The following is a 17294-nucleotide window of genomic DNA, read 5'->3' as shown; positions in this document are numbered from 1 at the left end:
TGCTCTGTCAAGCTCCTGAAGTTTGCAGATGACACCACTACCTCATCCGAGATGACGATGAGTCTGCATACAGAAGGGAGGTTGAACAGCTGTCATCGGCCTCATCCGAGATGACGATGAGTCTGCATACAGAAGGGAGGTTGAACAGCTGGCTGTCTGGTGCAGTCAATACAACCTAGAGCTGAACACGCTCAAAACGGTGGAGATGATTGTGGACTTTAGGAGAAACACCCCAACACTGACCCCCCTCACCATTCTACACAGCACTGTTGCAGCAGTGGAGTCATTCAGGTTCCTGGGCACTACCATCTCACAGGACCTGAAGTGGGAGACCCACATTGACTCCATTGTGAAAAAGGCCCAACAGAGGTTGTACTTCCTTTGCCAGCTGAGGAAGTTCAACCTGCCACAGGTGCTGCTGATACAGTTCTACTCAGCCAATCATTGAGTCTGTCCTCTGCACTTCAATAACTGTCTGGTTGGTTCAGCTATGAAATCAGAAGACTACAAAGGACAGTTCAGACTGCTGAGCATATTATTGGTTGCTCCCTGCCCCCCCTTCAAGAACTGTACACTTCCAGAGTGAGGAAAAAGGCTGGAAAAATCACTCTGGACCCCACTCACCCTGCCCATTACCTTGAACTGTTGCCTTCTGGCCGACGCTTCAGAGCTCTGAGCACCAGAACCGTCAGGCACAGTTTTTTCCCCTCAGGCTATCCATCTCATGAACAGTTAAATTGCCTCATTGAGCAATAACTATGTGCAATACACAGTTTAGTCTTTTTTTATTTATCCAACACATCCAACCTCTTCTGCCATTTCATTCCTCTGAAAAAAACAAAAAAACATTTGCAATGTACATAACAGACTGTATTTGCACTGTACATAACAGATTTGTATTAGATTTGCACTACGTATGTGTATGTACGTATGTGTATAATAATTTTTTATTATTATCTATGTCTTGCTGCTGTTTATGTATTGTTTTTGTATTGTTGTACACTGGAAGCTCCTGTCACCAAGACAAATTCCTTGTATGTGTAAGCATTCTTGGCAATAAAGCTGATTCTGATTCTGATTTTGCAATAAACCTGAAATATATTGTTTATGTACTTAAAATAAACAACTTTAAATCAAAAGTTTTGTATTTTTCCATCATTTTTAATTTATGTCATCTGCAATGCAACATGGGACTGTAGGTCATTTCCATATTCAAACCAAAGCCATACACTGGTGAGGAGACAAAAGGCTGTTCTTTTTGAATGGATGTCTATGGAGGAGATGCTTCACAATTAGGGCTGAAACGATTAGTCAAAGTTATCGACAACTAGGGCTGCCCCTGACCAAATATTTTCCTAGTCGACTAGTAGTCATTAATTTAAGCCACTAGTCGACTAGTTTATGATATTAATTTAATTACTTGTATATCTATTTTGGGGGCATCATAAAATGGTTTGAGTTCAAGGGTTGAGAAAGAATGTTATAAGTAACATAGCTAACACTTTAAAATATAAATTTTTCAAGTGCACACACGAAGCGAGCCGCAGCGACACCGGCAAAAGCAGTAATGATTCTGAATGTGTCTGACAAACCAGCAAGGAGACTGTCTGAACATTTTGTTAATTTATAGAGAGAAATGCACATTAGGGTTGTGCCGACAGACGACGATCTCGGGGATCGACGATGGTCAGAGTGATCGCCAATAACTGATGCCTTTGACGATGTCAAGACGATATTTGGCTCGTTTTCCCATTAATGTATTAAATTATTATTATTATTATTTTAGGCTACTATTATTATCAAAATAATTTTACAAATAAGTTGCCCCGCGGCACACAGACACACTCTTGTAGAAACACACTTAGTTATATTATTAAGAACAGATGACAGAAAAGCCGTCTATGTGCATGTATGACACGCAGGGCTCCAGACTAAAAAATGACTTGGGAGCCTTTGGCTCCTAAACTGAAACATTAAGGAGCCAAATGGCTGTTTTTAGTCGCCAAATCACAGAATTGCTCGATTTAGATTGCTGTTCAGAAACAAGATAGAAAGCAGATAACCCATTAATAAGCGGTTTAATATACAGTATGTATAGTTGAGAAGATACACAAGTTTGCATTCCCTTTTGTCTCATAAATGTTCATACCCCTTTCATAATTTATACAAATATAAGAGATAAAATATTTTTTTATTTAGTACTGCTCTTCAGAATCTGCATTACAGATATTTACGTATCGTATGCATTTAGGAGTGCGCTGTCTTCTCGAGCATCAATGAATGTTTGCAACTTGTGTAATAGTTGTGTGCAAGTCCCTAAATTGTCCTAAGTGACAAAAGCTTGATTTTATATATACACAGATCAGTAACAACATTAAAACCACCTGCCTAATATTGTGTAGGTCCCCCTCGTGCCGCCAAAACAGCGCAAACCCACATTACATTCTGAGATGCTATTCTTCTCACCACAATTGTACAGAGCTGTTATCGGAGTTACAGTAGAATTTGTCAGTGCGAACCATAAATAAAATAAACTCTAGAGACTGTTGTGTGTGAAAATCCCAGGAGATCAACAGTTACAGAAATAAACCAGCCCATCTGGCACCAACAATCTTGCCATGGTCCAAATCACTGAGATCACATTTTTTTCCCCATTCTGATGGTTGGTGTGAACATTAACTGAAGCTCCTGACCCGTATCTGCATGGTTTTATGCACTGCACTGCTGCCACACGATTGGCTGATTAGATAATCGCATGGATGTTTGTTGGTGCCATACGGGCTGGTTTGAGTATTTCTGTAACTGCTGATCTCCTGGGATTTTCACATGCAACAGTCTCTAGAATTTACTCAGAATGGTGCCAAAAATAAAAAACATCCAGTGAGCAGCAGTTCTGTGGAAGGAAATGCCATGTTGATGAGAGAGGTCAATAGAGAATGGCCAGACTGTTTTGAACTGACAAAGTAACTCAGATAATCTCTTTGTACAACTGTGGTGAGAAGAATATCATCTCAGAATGCTATTCTGAGATGCGGGTTGGCAAAGTTTTGGCGGCACGAGGGGGACCAACACAATATTAGGCAGGTGGTTTTAATGTTGTGGCTGATCGGTGTATGTGTGTGTGTGTGTATATATAATTTTTTTTTTTTTTTTTTTTTATTTATTACTGTTACCGGATGGTCCCAGATACAGAGACTACAAGAGTGCAAATTGAAAGAAATCCCAGATGCAGTTTATTGTGCTACTCCAATCCCAATCAATAATTACCAGAAGGGAAAAAAGTAGTACACAATACAGGACTTTTAATTATCAAGAAGCCCCAAATAAACATGGGACTCTTATTTTGAAATCTGCCCTCCCAGCTGTGAGCTCACTGACGGCTGATTCGCTGAGAAAGTGAATCTGATTCAAACTGCTAACCTGAGCTCCTGAGTTCAAACCCTCAATTATTTTCGGATGATTCATGAAAAAGATCCGGTTCAAAAGAGTCATTTGTTCACGACTCTCTCGCACTGTGTTTGTTGTTGCGTGCGGTGCAGGGCGCTCATCACAACAGGACAGGTGAAAAGCGGCGCAAGACACATTGGCGCTCTAAAGATGTAGTCAGTAACTCACAAGATATCTGACAAAACCGCATATGATCGCACACAACCCGACTGTCGCCAGTGGCGACTAGACTTTAAATTATTGTCCCAATCAATTATTTTTGGTCGCACTTGCGACCATTTTAGTCGCAGTCTGGAGCCATGACGCGCTGTTTGTACGGAGGCGTGCAGTCTCGTGGAACACGCGTATGTAAAAAGTTCTCACTCTTTCTTTGTTTCTGTCTTTTTTGCAAGAACAGTATCGTCTATGAGTGCTGCAAATGACCTCAGACATCTATGCTCAGGAGGTGTTTTGAGTTCGGTTTGCTTTATTTCCACAGAACAGTTCATTGTGAACGCAGCTCTGCAGCTTATACATCTGTGATTAAAACATAAAATACAAAAACACGTTCACCTCGAACCAGGATTTATATTTCAGTGATTATTATCATCACTATAATTATTATTTTTACATTTATAATTGTTTTTAGGTCTTCATTTGTTTAAGTAATTTTCCGCCTGCATGTTTAGACTGATACTTGCCTGACGGTAAATGGAAAGGTGGTTGCTTATATATTATTTTTTGATCACTTCGTTATTTTAATTGCTTTTTCGTTTCGTTTGGAGTGAAATATTAATTTAGAAATGTATTTGATTTAAGTTTTTCGTTTTTTAAATAAATTAATTTAATTTTCAATGCAAAATCACTAAAGCAAGAATATTCACAGATCCCTCAGCCCAGGGGTTGCCAATGTAATTGGATATTGCAATATATATATAAATAATATCATGGAGGGAACAAAAAGAATTTATTCACACACATGATGTATGTTTCCTGGACAATGATAAACCCAACTGGCAGAGAATGCACAGATGTAGAAGATTCTTTGCCAGAGAGATGTTGCCCTTCACAACTGTTGTAAAGCCATCACACATTTGAATTTTTGAGTTTCATTTGAATTTTTAGTTAAAATAAATACAAAATAAAGTTCAAAGTTTGAAATCAAGGTGTCTTGCTTTATTGTGTAGGCTTAACCCTAACCCTGCTTAACGAACATTACCCCATAGTACCTCCTAGCGTCCAACCAACCGTAATAGCGGTGTTCGTCAGTTTGAATGTGACCAAAGACCAATCAAAACTTGGTGGACCAAGACTCTTTTCATCGACTAATGTTTAATGTATTTTTGACTTTTTTTTCTTAAATTCAAAGCTTGTGATTCACTTCGGATATGGTTGGTTTGGTTCAACCCTTAGTACGCTTTTATAAAGAATTTTATAAAATGCCTAGGGAAAAAATAAATGGGAAAAACACTTCCGGTTGCACTCTGACACTTTTCACAATTACTTAATTGTGGCAACTGTGATTGTAATCTTGTTTATTTATTCGATTAATTGTGCAGCCCTATGTCCTCAAGTCATATCCAATGTGTGTCGCCTAGTCTCCGATCACTCTCCCAGCATGGACGTCCTGGATTGATTTCAGGAAAAGAATCATGCCAATGCCACAAGAATGTTCTGCTGGCCCACATCCGTCACTCCGGCTCCCCTGTTAGAATGACTGGCCCAGGTGCTGAGCCCAATGGGTTTGTCAACAGACGGCACAGGGAAAGGTCAGGAAGCGATGGTTTGCATGAGACATGCACTTCGGGAATGGAGAGGACTCTTGTGAGAGCTGAGGCCAGGTGTTTGCTTTGTTGCTAGGCTATGTGGGGAATTGAGGAACAGATGCTACACTAATGGGATGGGATGGGATGGAATGGAATGGGGGGGGGGGAATGCAATGATTACAAACATATGAGTGAAGCTTGTGACTACGATCTGATAAGAGTTCAAAACATGGCCGTACGTCGCAGCAAAGACTTTCCCACATGAGAGATAGGAGATGAGCCAAGCTGAGAAACTGAATTTATCTTACATAATCAGGGGGCCTGGGTAGCTCAGCGAATATTAACGCTGGCTACCACCCCTGGAGTCACAAGTTCGAATCCAGGGTGTGCTGAGTGACTCCAGCCAGGTCTCCTAAGCAACCAAATTGGCCCGGTTGCTAGGGAGGGTAGTGTCACATGGGGTAACCTCCTCGTGGTCGCGATTAGTGGTTCTTGCTCTCAACGGGGCACGTGGTAAGTTGTGCGTGGATCGCGGAGGGTAGCATGAGCCTCCAAATGCGGCGTCTCCGTGGTGTCATGCATAACGAGCTACATTATAAGATGCACAAATTGAAGCAGAGGCAACTGAGACTTGTCCTCCGCCACCCAGATTGAGGTGAGTAACAGCGCCACCATGAGGACCTACTAAGTAGTGAGAATTGGGTGTTCCAAATTGGGAGAAAAAAATGTATCTTACAAAATCAAAACCTGTTGTGCAAGCCTAGACATTGTACCTCAGACAAATTACTTTAATACAAAACAAAAATCTAATTCACCAATGATTACTATGTGAAGTCAAGGTTTGAGTGGATGCTAGCGGGAAGTTAATGCCACATTCTACATTTGCAATAACAAAAAAAAAAAGTTTTCAAGTGAAAAGATTACAGTACCAGTTCTGTGGCAAGCCCCCGTCATTTTAATTGTGGAAGGTGGCCAAGATGCAAATTGTGAAATGTAATGTTTATGCAGCCTCAGTGCAGAGGTAAAGGAGTCTAATTGTGTGCAAAACTTGCCTCCAGCACTACCAACAATGCCTCTGTTTTCAAACGATTCACAATATCAATCATAAAAAAGAATATGAAACAGATTATACAAAAATTAGAAACTACAGCGAACACTTTTCTTTCTTGTTAAGTCATAAGCTTTGCCATGAAAGAGCTCTTCCAAGAAAAGTGGAACAAATCTTATTACACTGGTGGGTTCACTGATAGGATTATAAAATAAAATAAAAAATGTACAATGGAGGAGTTCCAACTAAATTAATATTTGGTTATTGTATTAAATATTTTATTAGATTCAGTGCATTGTGAACTTCTGATAGAAGAAATTTTTTTGACTTCAGTTTGTAAAAGCAAACCAAAAACATACAGAAATGCACTTACTATTGTAGTCTATAGGGCAACCATTGTGCATTTGCCCCAAAGACTTCCATAGTAAGTGCATAACTGTAATCGTATTTTTGTTTGCTTTTAATACTGAGCTACGAGTCAAAATGAATAGACAACATGCCACAGATGCTGTCAATGGAGCTTAATTTGTATTTAACACAAAACATTCCTTTTAGTTGGAATGCTTTCATTGTAAATGATATGTTAATTTCACTATTCTGTCAGTGAAACAACCAGAATCAAACCACAATATGTCTGAGTGTGTCCCTGTGATCACATAACTTCTGTCATGTTGTCTGAAAAAGACATAAAAAGAATAGTGAGAAAAAGGTGTGAAACTTTTTTTGGTAAGTTAAACTTGTAATAAGATGTCTTAGCATTTAATAAGATGTAATAAGTCTTAAGCCCAAAGTATACTTTGGTTTTGACGCTAAACACTTACGAGTATGTGCAGTTGAACACTCAGCCGTTTAAAGTATCCTCTATTTGACTGTGACACTGGACTATTTCTCTTCAGAAGTTTAGATCTATAAAGATGTCTTTATATTCCTTCATATTTGACTTATACAAATGCAGGTATCGCCTCCTGACCTCTTCAACAGGCTCCTGACGTGCACATCCACTGTTGTTGATTCCACCTTCGTCTCCTGTTGTTTAGCAGTGATTACATCTTCGCACTTCTTTGTGCCAGTGAGTGCCACCTTGTGGACCCAGTTATTAGTGCAAATAATTCCAGGCGCATAAGTATACTGCGCGTTCAGAGTATGCAGTTAGAAAAATCAGCCCATGCACATTCAGTGCTCGAACACTCTGTTGATGACTAAATTTGCGTTACACCTTGGTATAGCGTTTGCGTCTGACCAAAGTATACTTTGGGCTTTACTGTTAATAGTGTACTTATGCAAAATATGAAAAAATAAATAAATGAATAATCAAAATGTAGTTAGTGAAATTTTAATATACAGCCCTACCCAGCCTATTTGATATGCTAGTGTTAGTTTTAAGCTAGCATCTTAAAAAAAAAAGAGGAAGCAACATGTTAAGCAATCATACAGCCCAGTGACTAAACAGAAACCATCAAGTATGACACCTTTCAAAATCTTATGAATGCCTCTATGATGTAAACAATTTTGTTGCTTGATAACTGCAGTACGAATAGTGTTACTTTCAATATACCCTTACAGAAATGTACCACAGTAACCAAAGTTTCCATTAAACACCAAAGTTACTAGTTATTGTTTATTATTATTATTTTTGATACTATAAAACTGTGGTACTTGGAATCAGCTATCACACAATCAAAAAAAAAAAAAAAAAAAACAAGGATATAGGCCTATATTCATATATTTATTTATAATTATTTTACAGTAGTAACAATAAATTACTACTGGAAAATTATGGTTACCATGGAACATATTTTAAAAGGATAGTAGTACACACTACTGTCGTATACTTTACACTATGTACTGCAACACAAATGTAGTAGCCCAAGTGTGCAGCACAAGAACGTTCGAACACGGACGCGAGAAAATACATCAGGATTCCCTCATCTCAATACACCTGCAGAAAAATGATAAACAATAGATGCCTACCTAGACAGCATTTTTGACTATCACAGAACTAGTCCAAAAATGCAGTCTAGGTAGGCAGCTCACTCATTTTGAGACACAGTCTATCTACAAACACCAATGAGACGGTTATAACTGACGGTTAATTCAAACGTCCAGTTAATTGACTTGCTTATCTCGTGCACACGTACACTAATAACTGCGGTCAATAACAGCACTCATGTCAGTGCCTTACGCATATGTAAGCGGTGTATTTATCGCTTCTCCTTTAAACAGAAACTAAGAACGTTTACACACACAAAACGTCGTAAAATCCAAACAGGCTTGGATAGAAATGGGATGGATAGGCAATAGCGGGATTTTTTTTTATTGACAGGTCCATCTTTTATATGTTCGCGTGTCCATTTTCAAGGTTAGGAAAACAACAAAGCACGCGGCTGGCAACACATCACGATCAGAGTAATTCTCACATTTGAGGTGATTCGCAAATAATTAACTATGCATTTGTTGCACTGCATTGCTCTTGTCTTTTTTGGCCTAACTTCCTTTGGGGGAATCCCCCATCACTTTGAGACAGATAGCACGGCGTTTGAAGATCAGAGCTGTCAAAAGTGACAATGGTTAGGCGAGCTGTCATGTCTTACCTTCTCTCGCCTTCAGCAAAACAGTGTTGGCCACGATATTCTCGAGCTCCATGTTTCCTGGGTCGCAGGCAGGCACCGCAGGCCTAACCTCGTCGCCGGGTTGGCAGTATGTATGTGTGTGTATGTATGTGCGTCCTTCCCCTCCCACCCCCCCACGGCGAAATATTATTAACCCTGAATGACTCTCCGCTCTGCCGTTTCGCTCTTCTGATTCTCCGCCCAGAAGCTTCGGACTTGCGTCGACCGTCGCTCTTACTACGGTAAAAGGCTGAGCTCATGAATTTTAACGAGACATGCTGACGTTGCTTGGTAACCTTCCTCGAGCGTCCTGCTTAAATTTGAATACTCCTCTGGTTCTTGCTCAGCTCATGAATATTTATAAAACAGCACTGACAACCGATAGAGCTAGTGGGCGAATGCCACGTAATCTTTTTAATATTCATGAGGAAGCCTTTGCCATAGTAGGATTCGTCATTTCGCAATTTTTTAACACTATTTTACCTATTAGCATAACCTTTTTCATTTATTTTGAAATTAAATTGTTTACAAAATGTTCCCATATTTTGTTTATTGCTGTCGTCCAGTCTTTGTTTGATATATTTTTGCAGTGATCACAAAACAAAACAAAAAAAACCGATAAATATATATATATATATATATATATATATATATATATATATATATATATATATATATATATAACTGTCTATCATTATTTCCTGATGCAAAGCAATAATAGGCCTATAGGTTCCACTATGTCTTTTGTTGGCATTTAAGAGTAGATACGCATGAACATCAGTTAAAATCACATATGGTTGTACACTAAAACTAATAGTGCGGCAGGTTGTTGTTATTAATAATAATAATAATAATAATAGTATATGTATATATTATATATAAGTAATGTGTTATGATGAAATACAATTCCATAAAGATGCAAATTGTGCGTTAAAAAAAAAAATACTTAGTTTACAGCGGCATCTAGAGGATATAATTTTAGACCTTACAGTTAATCTATCCAAATAAAAATAAAAAAACATTTATACAGTATATAACCATTCAATCTAAATATATAAAATAAGTAATCAAGATCATCTAAATATAAATGTCTTTAAAATAATACAATAATTAAAAACATAAAACCACAAAATCAAACCTAAACGGAGCTATTTGCTCGCAAATACAGTTAGTTAGGTACGTCACTTCTTGAGTTGAGAAGGGCATGTTTAATTTTAGCTATACATATAATAATAACTTATTAAAAGAATGTGAATATATTCTTAATGATCAGACCCGGAAAGCTGCATTTATTAGTCTGAACATAAACTGTACTGAGACCTGTTTGCAATAGCCTAATGTAATAATATATAATCGATATAAAGTCTGGATCATAACAACCTGTATTTAAAGTTATTTTCACCCTGTACTCGACTCTGTTGCTGAAAATGCATTCATCGCTTTCCTATATTTTCTTTGTTATGCAGATCAAATGTTGTACGGAACTTCTCCAGCGGGCGGCGATATTACATCATGTCACTGACGTCAGAGGAGAAGTGGATACACTTCCGCATTCCTCAAACACGCATGGTTGATTGGTGTATAAAACAGTAATGGGCAAACTCAAGAAATCTCGTAATCGCAACACGTTTTATTACAATGCTAATAAAAAGAAACTGAAAAAGAAGTTGAGGAAGGATTCGCACATCGAATGGTAAGTGTAAATACTCACACAACGCCAACTAGAAAAGCTTTTTCTTTGTTTATATTAAACGTTATGTGCTGTGGACACGTATATTCCCTTGTTAATCATTATGTAGTCCGTCCTTAATCTGTTCGATTTGAAATCCTCAGATCAGAAAGGCTTGGGATGACCAGAAAACAGCAAAACAAAATCTTCAAGACATGGGGTTGTTATTTGGAACCAAATGCATGCTTCCCATTAAAGCTAAAAAGGCAAGAATCAACCTTGAATCCCTGATATACTTTACATTGCATTAGTACACTTGCTGATTTGTTGATTACAGCGTAATGGGTCTAACTGATGTTACAGGGCAAACAGGAAAGCGAACCAATGGAGACAAATGTTTTGCTCAAACCCTACGTCGTTAAAGGTATGTTACCTAAAGCCCTCTAAAGGAGTAGTTACAAGACCACTAAAGTACTACGCAACGCATTATGTTTTATTGATTTGACATCTTTGTGCAGAAATGGAGGCAGAGGCCAGTCTCAAAGGGAAAGACCGAACAACATGCTCCACCGACATGATTGAGTATGTGCAACACATGGTTAGGGAACACAATGAGGATTACAAGGTATGAGATAGCTGTTAATATCTAAATAAGTGAGTCTACATGAAAGACTTTTCATGATTAAAGGTTAAGTAAACTATATGTTTTGTTGTCGTCACAGGCAATGGCAATGGCAAGGGATGTGAAGAATCACTATCAGGACACACCAAAACGGATCAAACGGAAAGTTGAATTATACAAACGATGTCATTCTGAGGAGTATGCTGTGTTCATTGCATCCCTGCTGGCTCAGATGTCCACATAATGTCATAATGAAGAGATGAATTTGAACCGTTTCTCAAATTGACATCCAGAACATTATCTTAGCAGGTGTCTTTTATGGGCTACAACTGTTGAATGTTGGAATATGTTAAAGGAATGGTTAAGAAATGCAAAAATGATAATTCTTTCATCATTTACTCTCCTTTATGCTGTCTCAAACCCGTATGACTTTTGCTTCTTCTGCGGAACACAAATGAATATATTTTCATGGCGATATGAAGTGTTTTTGTTCATACAATGCAAGTCAATGGGGCCAACAATTTCAAGCTCTAAAAAAAAGACAAAGGTAATCCATACAAATTGAGTGGTTTAATCACTATTTTTCACCCAAAACTGATTGTATGGCTTCAGAAGACATGGATTAAACCACTTGAGTCACATGAAATACCTTTATGCTGCCTTAATGTTTTTTCTTGGAGCTTGAAAGTGTTGGACCCCATAGACTTGCATTGTACGGACAAAAACACCACATACATCCTTCAAAAGATCTTCATCTTTGTTGCACAGAAGAAAATCATGTGTTTTAGACAGAATGATCATTTTTGTGTGAACTGTTCCTTTAATGCCAACAACTGCATCCGATAGATGTTTACTTTTGAATGCTTCTATCCGAGAAAATTGTGAGCATCTTGAGTACTTGCTGAATTTTTGTAGTTTTTATTCTTAAAGAGAAACAAATACTGTTTTCACAGAAAATGACAATTTATAAAGTCAAACATTCTGACTTTAATGAATACATTTTGTGTTTTAACAAATATAATACATCCATTTGATAATCAGAGATTTGTACACAATTGTAAGCAGCACTGCAGTAGTGTTAATATAGACATTGCCGTTTCCTCACTATCACTCTTATCTTGAGATGTCACATGTGACATGCTGAATAAAACAAGCATGGCTGGTTGGAATCGAGGTTAAATTATATATGAAGTCTGAACCTGTCTGAGGGCAGCTGTTGTAATAGATGTTTTCTGTTCGAGGTTCTTTACAGGAATTGTAAATGTACAAGAGTGCTGATTGTTACAAAGTGGCGCTGAAAATGGTACAAACCCCCACAATATAAAACTGTGGCGTGTTTCAAATTGTGATTTGCACACGTATTTATTTTCTCCATCTAGCTCCATCTTAGGAGCGTGACCGTCTATATAGCCATCGTAATTTGAATAAGATGTACTTTCCGGGAGCCTGTATGAGATTAATTTAATATAGTCCTCCCTTTATGTTACTAGTGCTTGTTGATGGTAATTCAACCCACTTACATAACCACACCATATTGATTTCAGAGTGAAGAGGCCTTATATTTGTATTTTTACAGTTGTGCAACTTCAGAACCACTCTATCTGAAGTTTAAATCACAGTTCTTAAAGATAATTCCCTAAAGTATCCACTGCCAGCTAAATAATCTGGCATGCTTTAGGCAAAACAAACTTTCTGATTTGTTGCAATCAGGGGAACTTGTTGGCAGTACAAACTGTAAAATGAGTTTGCAATTGGAAATTTGACCACATGCAGAGATAAAAAAAAAAAAAAACAATGTGTAAATACAGTTTGCAATACAGATTACTACCATGTTAGATAAATGTTCCAGGTTCAATATAAGTTTATTAAGCATTTGTGGTGTAATAACTACAAAAAATATTTTCGTTTTTTCAATTTTCTTTTTTAGAAAAAGCAGTGAGGCACTTTCAACTGAAGTCAAGGGCCAGTCCATAAACTTAAAAAACACACTGTTTCAAAAGTATAGCTACAAGATGTAAACTATATGCATGTAAACATGATTTCAGTGTGATAAAATTGCTTACTAGTTATATTCGAGTCAAAACCAAAACTGGATTTACAAGGTTTCGAAATTGTAATATTAGATATAACTTTACACAGATAAGGTTAGTAAGTTAATCACATTAAAATCGTGTTAACACATACAATGTTTATGTCTTGTGGCTATAACATGGTGTATTTTAATGTAAATGGACTGGCCCCATTAACTTCCATTGTAAGCACCTAACAGTAACTGTGATTTTGGATTTTTTTTAAAAAAAATTTTAAGCAAATTAAGGGACAGTCAAAATTATTTTTTGTGGAAATCAACATTGTCACAAATACTGTCGATTCAGCTTAACCCTCAGGGGTTGACGGATGCGTCGGCGCGTCCTGCTGGATTTTTTCCTCATAACAGCGGAAACAACTTAAAATACTCCGCCATTTTTGGGCATACAGATAAGTGTAAGACATCATTAGAAACTAATAAAGGGTCTACTTTTATTTGTGTCCACTCACAATAACAACAAAACCTTGTGCTTTTGTAAAATAAAGAATATAAACGGTGCGCTTTCAGCCGTCTCTGTCTCCGCGAGCATCTTTCTGAAACACGTCACAAAAATGAACTGAAACTCATCACACAAACATGAAACATATGTCTAAAGAAAGCTTAAAATGTCTACTTTTAAATAAAACAATTCAAATTTAAAACAAATATTCTCCTGCAATGTAATCTGTATGAAACAAAGCGATGTACAGTTTCTTCTGGCTCAGCTAATTATCACAAATGTGATCACACCCACCAGCAGAGCGCGCTATTCATACGGTAATGTGCTGAGATGATCAATGCAAATTGTAAATGCCCCTGAGGCAAGTTTTATATATATATATATATATATATATATATATATATATATATATATATATATATATATATATATATTTTAAATGCAATTTATTCCTGTGATGTAAAGCTGAATTTTCGGCATCATTACTCCAGTCTTCAGTGTCACATGATCCTTCAGAAATCATTCTAATATGCTGACTTGCTGCTCAAGAAACATTTATTATTATTATCAATGTTGAAAACAGTTGTGTACATTTTTTTTCAGGATTCATTGATGAATAGAAAGTTCAAAATAACAGCATTTATCTGAAATAGAAAGCTTTTGTAACATTATACACTACCGTTCAAAAGTTTTTGTTTTTTTTGGAAAGAAGTTAATACTTTTATTCAGCAAGGATGCATTATATTGATCAAAAGTGACAGTAAAGACATTTATAATGTTACAAAAGCTTTCTATTTCATATAAATGCTGTTATTTTGAACTTTCTATTCATCAAAGAATCCTGAAAAAAACTGTATATATTGTGTATATGCCCTATATCAGTTATTACATTTTATTCTGTTCCCAGGGGAGGGGTCTTTGTCTCCTCAGGTGTGAATCACATCAATATTCTTGATCATTCATGCCTCCTCGCATATGGCCTTTCTAACACTAAAAGTGTCTTACAAAAGTTAAATGACTATATTGTTTTGTATGAATGAGTGATCAGGATGGTTTTCACATCATTTTATAGCAAAAACTCTAGGCTACAAGATCCAGTCCTCAAAAGTCTTGTGAATAAATGTTTAGTATGTGTTATATGGCCTTATTTCAGTTATTTAAAATTTGTGTTTTATCAAAAACCACACATAAACGTTATTTTCTCAAAAATACAAACATGTACACACATGTTGCTCACATATTATTGTAGCCCAGTTTGTGCTGAATACAGTGTTATCAGACTTTAGCCATTAATATGTTTTTAAGCAACTGAAAAAACACAAATGTCAAGGCATGTCAAAACTTCTCCAGGGCCCAAAACACCCTCAGACCCCAGAGGGTTGTTTAACTTGTATTGAACTTGGAACATTCCTTTAGTGACAAGTACGCCATTGGACATTAGTAGCAGCAATAATGCCTTCAGCACAGTGCACATGATATTTTTAAGAAATATTTCTCAACTGCTAGAATGAGATTTAATGTCACAACAGTGGTGCTGTCATGATATAAACACACCTTGTAGGATGTGAAATCATTACCTCGAATGCTCCCTCATTAATAAAGATCCCTTTCCTAATCCTCTCTGGCACTGTGATATCAACACAAACGAAGATTTTTAGAAAATAAAAATATTCTGTAATTCTGTAATAACAAAACTTTGTTTTACAAAGTATTATAGAAGAATATTTCAGCTCTGTAGGTCCATACAATGCAAGTGAATGGTGACCAGAACTTTGAAGCTCCATATAGCACATAAAGGCAGCATAAAAGTAATCCATAAGACTCCAGTGGTTAAATCTATGTCTTCAGAAGCGATATGATAGGTGTGGGTGAGGAAAAAGATCAAATCTCCGCTTTTACTTTCACATTTTTTTTTCTTTTGTTTTTGGAGATTTTCATTCTTTGTACATATCGCTTACCTACTGAATTTATAGTAAAAATTTATAGTAAAAAAGGACTTAAATATTGATCTGTTTCTCACCCACGCCTATCATATCACTTCTGAAGATATGGATTTAACCACTGGATTTGTTTGGATTACTTTTATGCTGCCTTTATGTGCTTTTTGGAGCTTCAAAGTTTTGGGTACCATTCACTTGCATTTTATGGACCTACAGAGCTGAAATATTCTTCTAAAATCCTTTGTTTGTATTCAGCAGAAGAAAGAAAGTTATGCACATCTTGAATGGCATGAGGGTGAGTAAATAATTTTTGGGTGAACTATTCCTTTAATACCAAGGAAGCACTATTACAAATAAAATAAACACAAATTCGATAATTGGTATAAATAACACAAAAACAGATAAAGCAGGAGTACTTTTAAAAAGAATCATTGGTTCTACGTATATTATCATTTCTTTCAACATTAGAAACAATATAATAATATTATAAAAAAAATATGTAAACATAATTCAAATGCACATCAAAAGACATACAGTATCAACATCAACCTCAAAGTTCAATTAAATGAGAGTCTTGTCTCCACAGAGCCACGCTCTTAAAAAGGCAAGTATTACTTTAATTTCATACTTACCTCCTGGAACATGTAATATTCTTCGCGTGTCCATATTAATCTCTTGTAGAAGGCACTGAGTGCGATAAATAGCGCGGTCCCGACCAATGCCATTGCAGTGCTGAGCGCCACGGAAATATGAAGGAGGACAATGAGCTCACCTGAAGCGCGAGAAATGAAATGGGGCATTTTCCAAACGGCATTTTTGCGCTCTTGAAGTGCACTTCGGTAAGGGGACGCCACTCGAAGAGTGGTTCCAACAAAAGTAAGAAAGTTTATTTTTTCACAAAGGGCCCTTTTACAAGACTTTTAGTGAAGGATACATTCAAACTGTAATGCCATGCTCTCTTTAGAGAGCCCACATCAATAGCTTTGTCCTTTGTAGTGAGTAGGGCATAGGGATGATCACTTTCGATTGGAATTAATAGATGTTTACGTAGCGCGAGCTGTGCTTTTGCTCGCCAGCGCACGTGATCCGTCTCGGTTTGTTTTGAAAAGCACGCGCCCAGTTTGCCTCCAGCTACTGACAGAAGAGGGGCGGAACTGTCATGACTTGACACTTGCGATTATAAACAAAGGATATTAATTTGTTATCGTATATGGTAAAACAAAAGATTCCAATTAAACTGAAAATGATAGCGTTGGTGTCTAAAATTATATTGTGTGAAAAAAAAAATAGTTAGGTCACTCAAGTAACCTGCTCGCCGTTAGAGGGTGTTGTGCAGTTTTAATTTGTCTGAAGTTGAGTTCCACAAGTTGATATATGCCTTAATATTTTTCTTTTACTTTATTTTGGTAGTATTGTTGTGAATGTAAAAGTGTGTGCACATCACAAATCCTAAGTGTTTTTTTTTTTGTTTTTTTTTCAGAGCATTGAACATGAAAAAATAAAGCTTTGATGATGAACTTGGTCAGTATGCTAACTCTAATTTGAAATTCTGTAATAACAAAATTATTGTTTTAAATGAATGAGTTGGGCCAGATAGTGAAGGTAAAACAGTAAACAAAAAAAAAAACAAAAAAAAACAAAAAAAAAACAAACAAAAAAAACACACACAAAAAAAAAGAAAAGAAA

At 36.8% G+C, this 17294-nt stretch overlaps 2 protein-coding genes across 3 annotated transcripts in view; one reads left to right on the top strand and one right to left on the bottom strand.

Moving 5' to 3' along the window:
• Positions 1–9150, bottom strand: part of LOC127431022 (G protein-coupled receptor kinase 6) — an 87376-nt gene extending 78226 nt beyond the window's left edge. The window contains exon 1 of the mRNA XM_051681209.1: positions 8832–9150. Coding sequence (XP_051537169.1) covers positions 8832–8883 — 52 coding nt within the window. The 5' untranslated portion in view covers positions 8884–9150. The remainder of the gene's footprint in view (positions 1–8831) is intronic.
• Positions 9151–10358: 1208 nt separating this feature from the next.
• LOC127431033 (nucleolar protein 16-like) lies at positions 10359–14001 on the top strand. Of its 2 annotated transcripts, none has more exons than XM_051681229.1 (5): positions 10359–10542; positions 10683–10784; positions 10882–10942; positions 11037–11143; positions 11241–14001. In XM_051681229.1, the coding sequence occupies exons 1-5, from the start codon at positions 10540–10542 to the stop codon at positions 11382–11384; spliced, it is 417 nt and encodes a 138-aa protein (XP_051537189.1). In that variant the 5' UTR covers positions 10359–10539; the 3' UTR covers positions 11385–14001. The 2 variants fall into 2 exon arrangements, with proteins under 2 accessions (XP_051537189.1, XP_051537190.1); XM_051681230.1 differs by having other exon boundaries at positions 10363–10542; positions 11037–11144; positions 11248–14000.
• The last annotated feature ends 3293 nt before the right edge of the window (positions 14002–17294 follow it).

This window comes from Myxocyprinus asiaticus, chromosome 40 (genome assembly GCF_019703515.2).
Source record: "Myxocyprinus asiaticus isolate MX2 ecotype Aquarium Trade chromosome 40, UBuf_Myxa_2, whole genome shotgun sequence".
Lineage (NCBI taxonomy): Eukaryota > Metazoa > Chordata > Actinopteri > Cypriniformes > Catostomidae > Myxocyprinus > Myxocyprinus asiaticus.
This window is presented reverse-complemented; position numbering and strand designations above follow the sequence as displayed.

Coding starts and splice junctions, on each gene's coding strand:
- LOC127431033 (XM_051681229.1), top strand. Junction 10,785..10,881: donor TTCCCATTAAAGCTAAAAAG/GCAAGAATCAAC, acceptor CTGATGTTACAG/GGCAAACAGGAAAGCGAACC. Junction 11,144..11,240: donor AACACAATGAGGATTACAAG/GTATGAGATAGC, acceptor TTGTCGTCACAG/GCAATGGCAATGGCAAGGGA.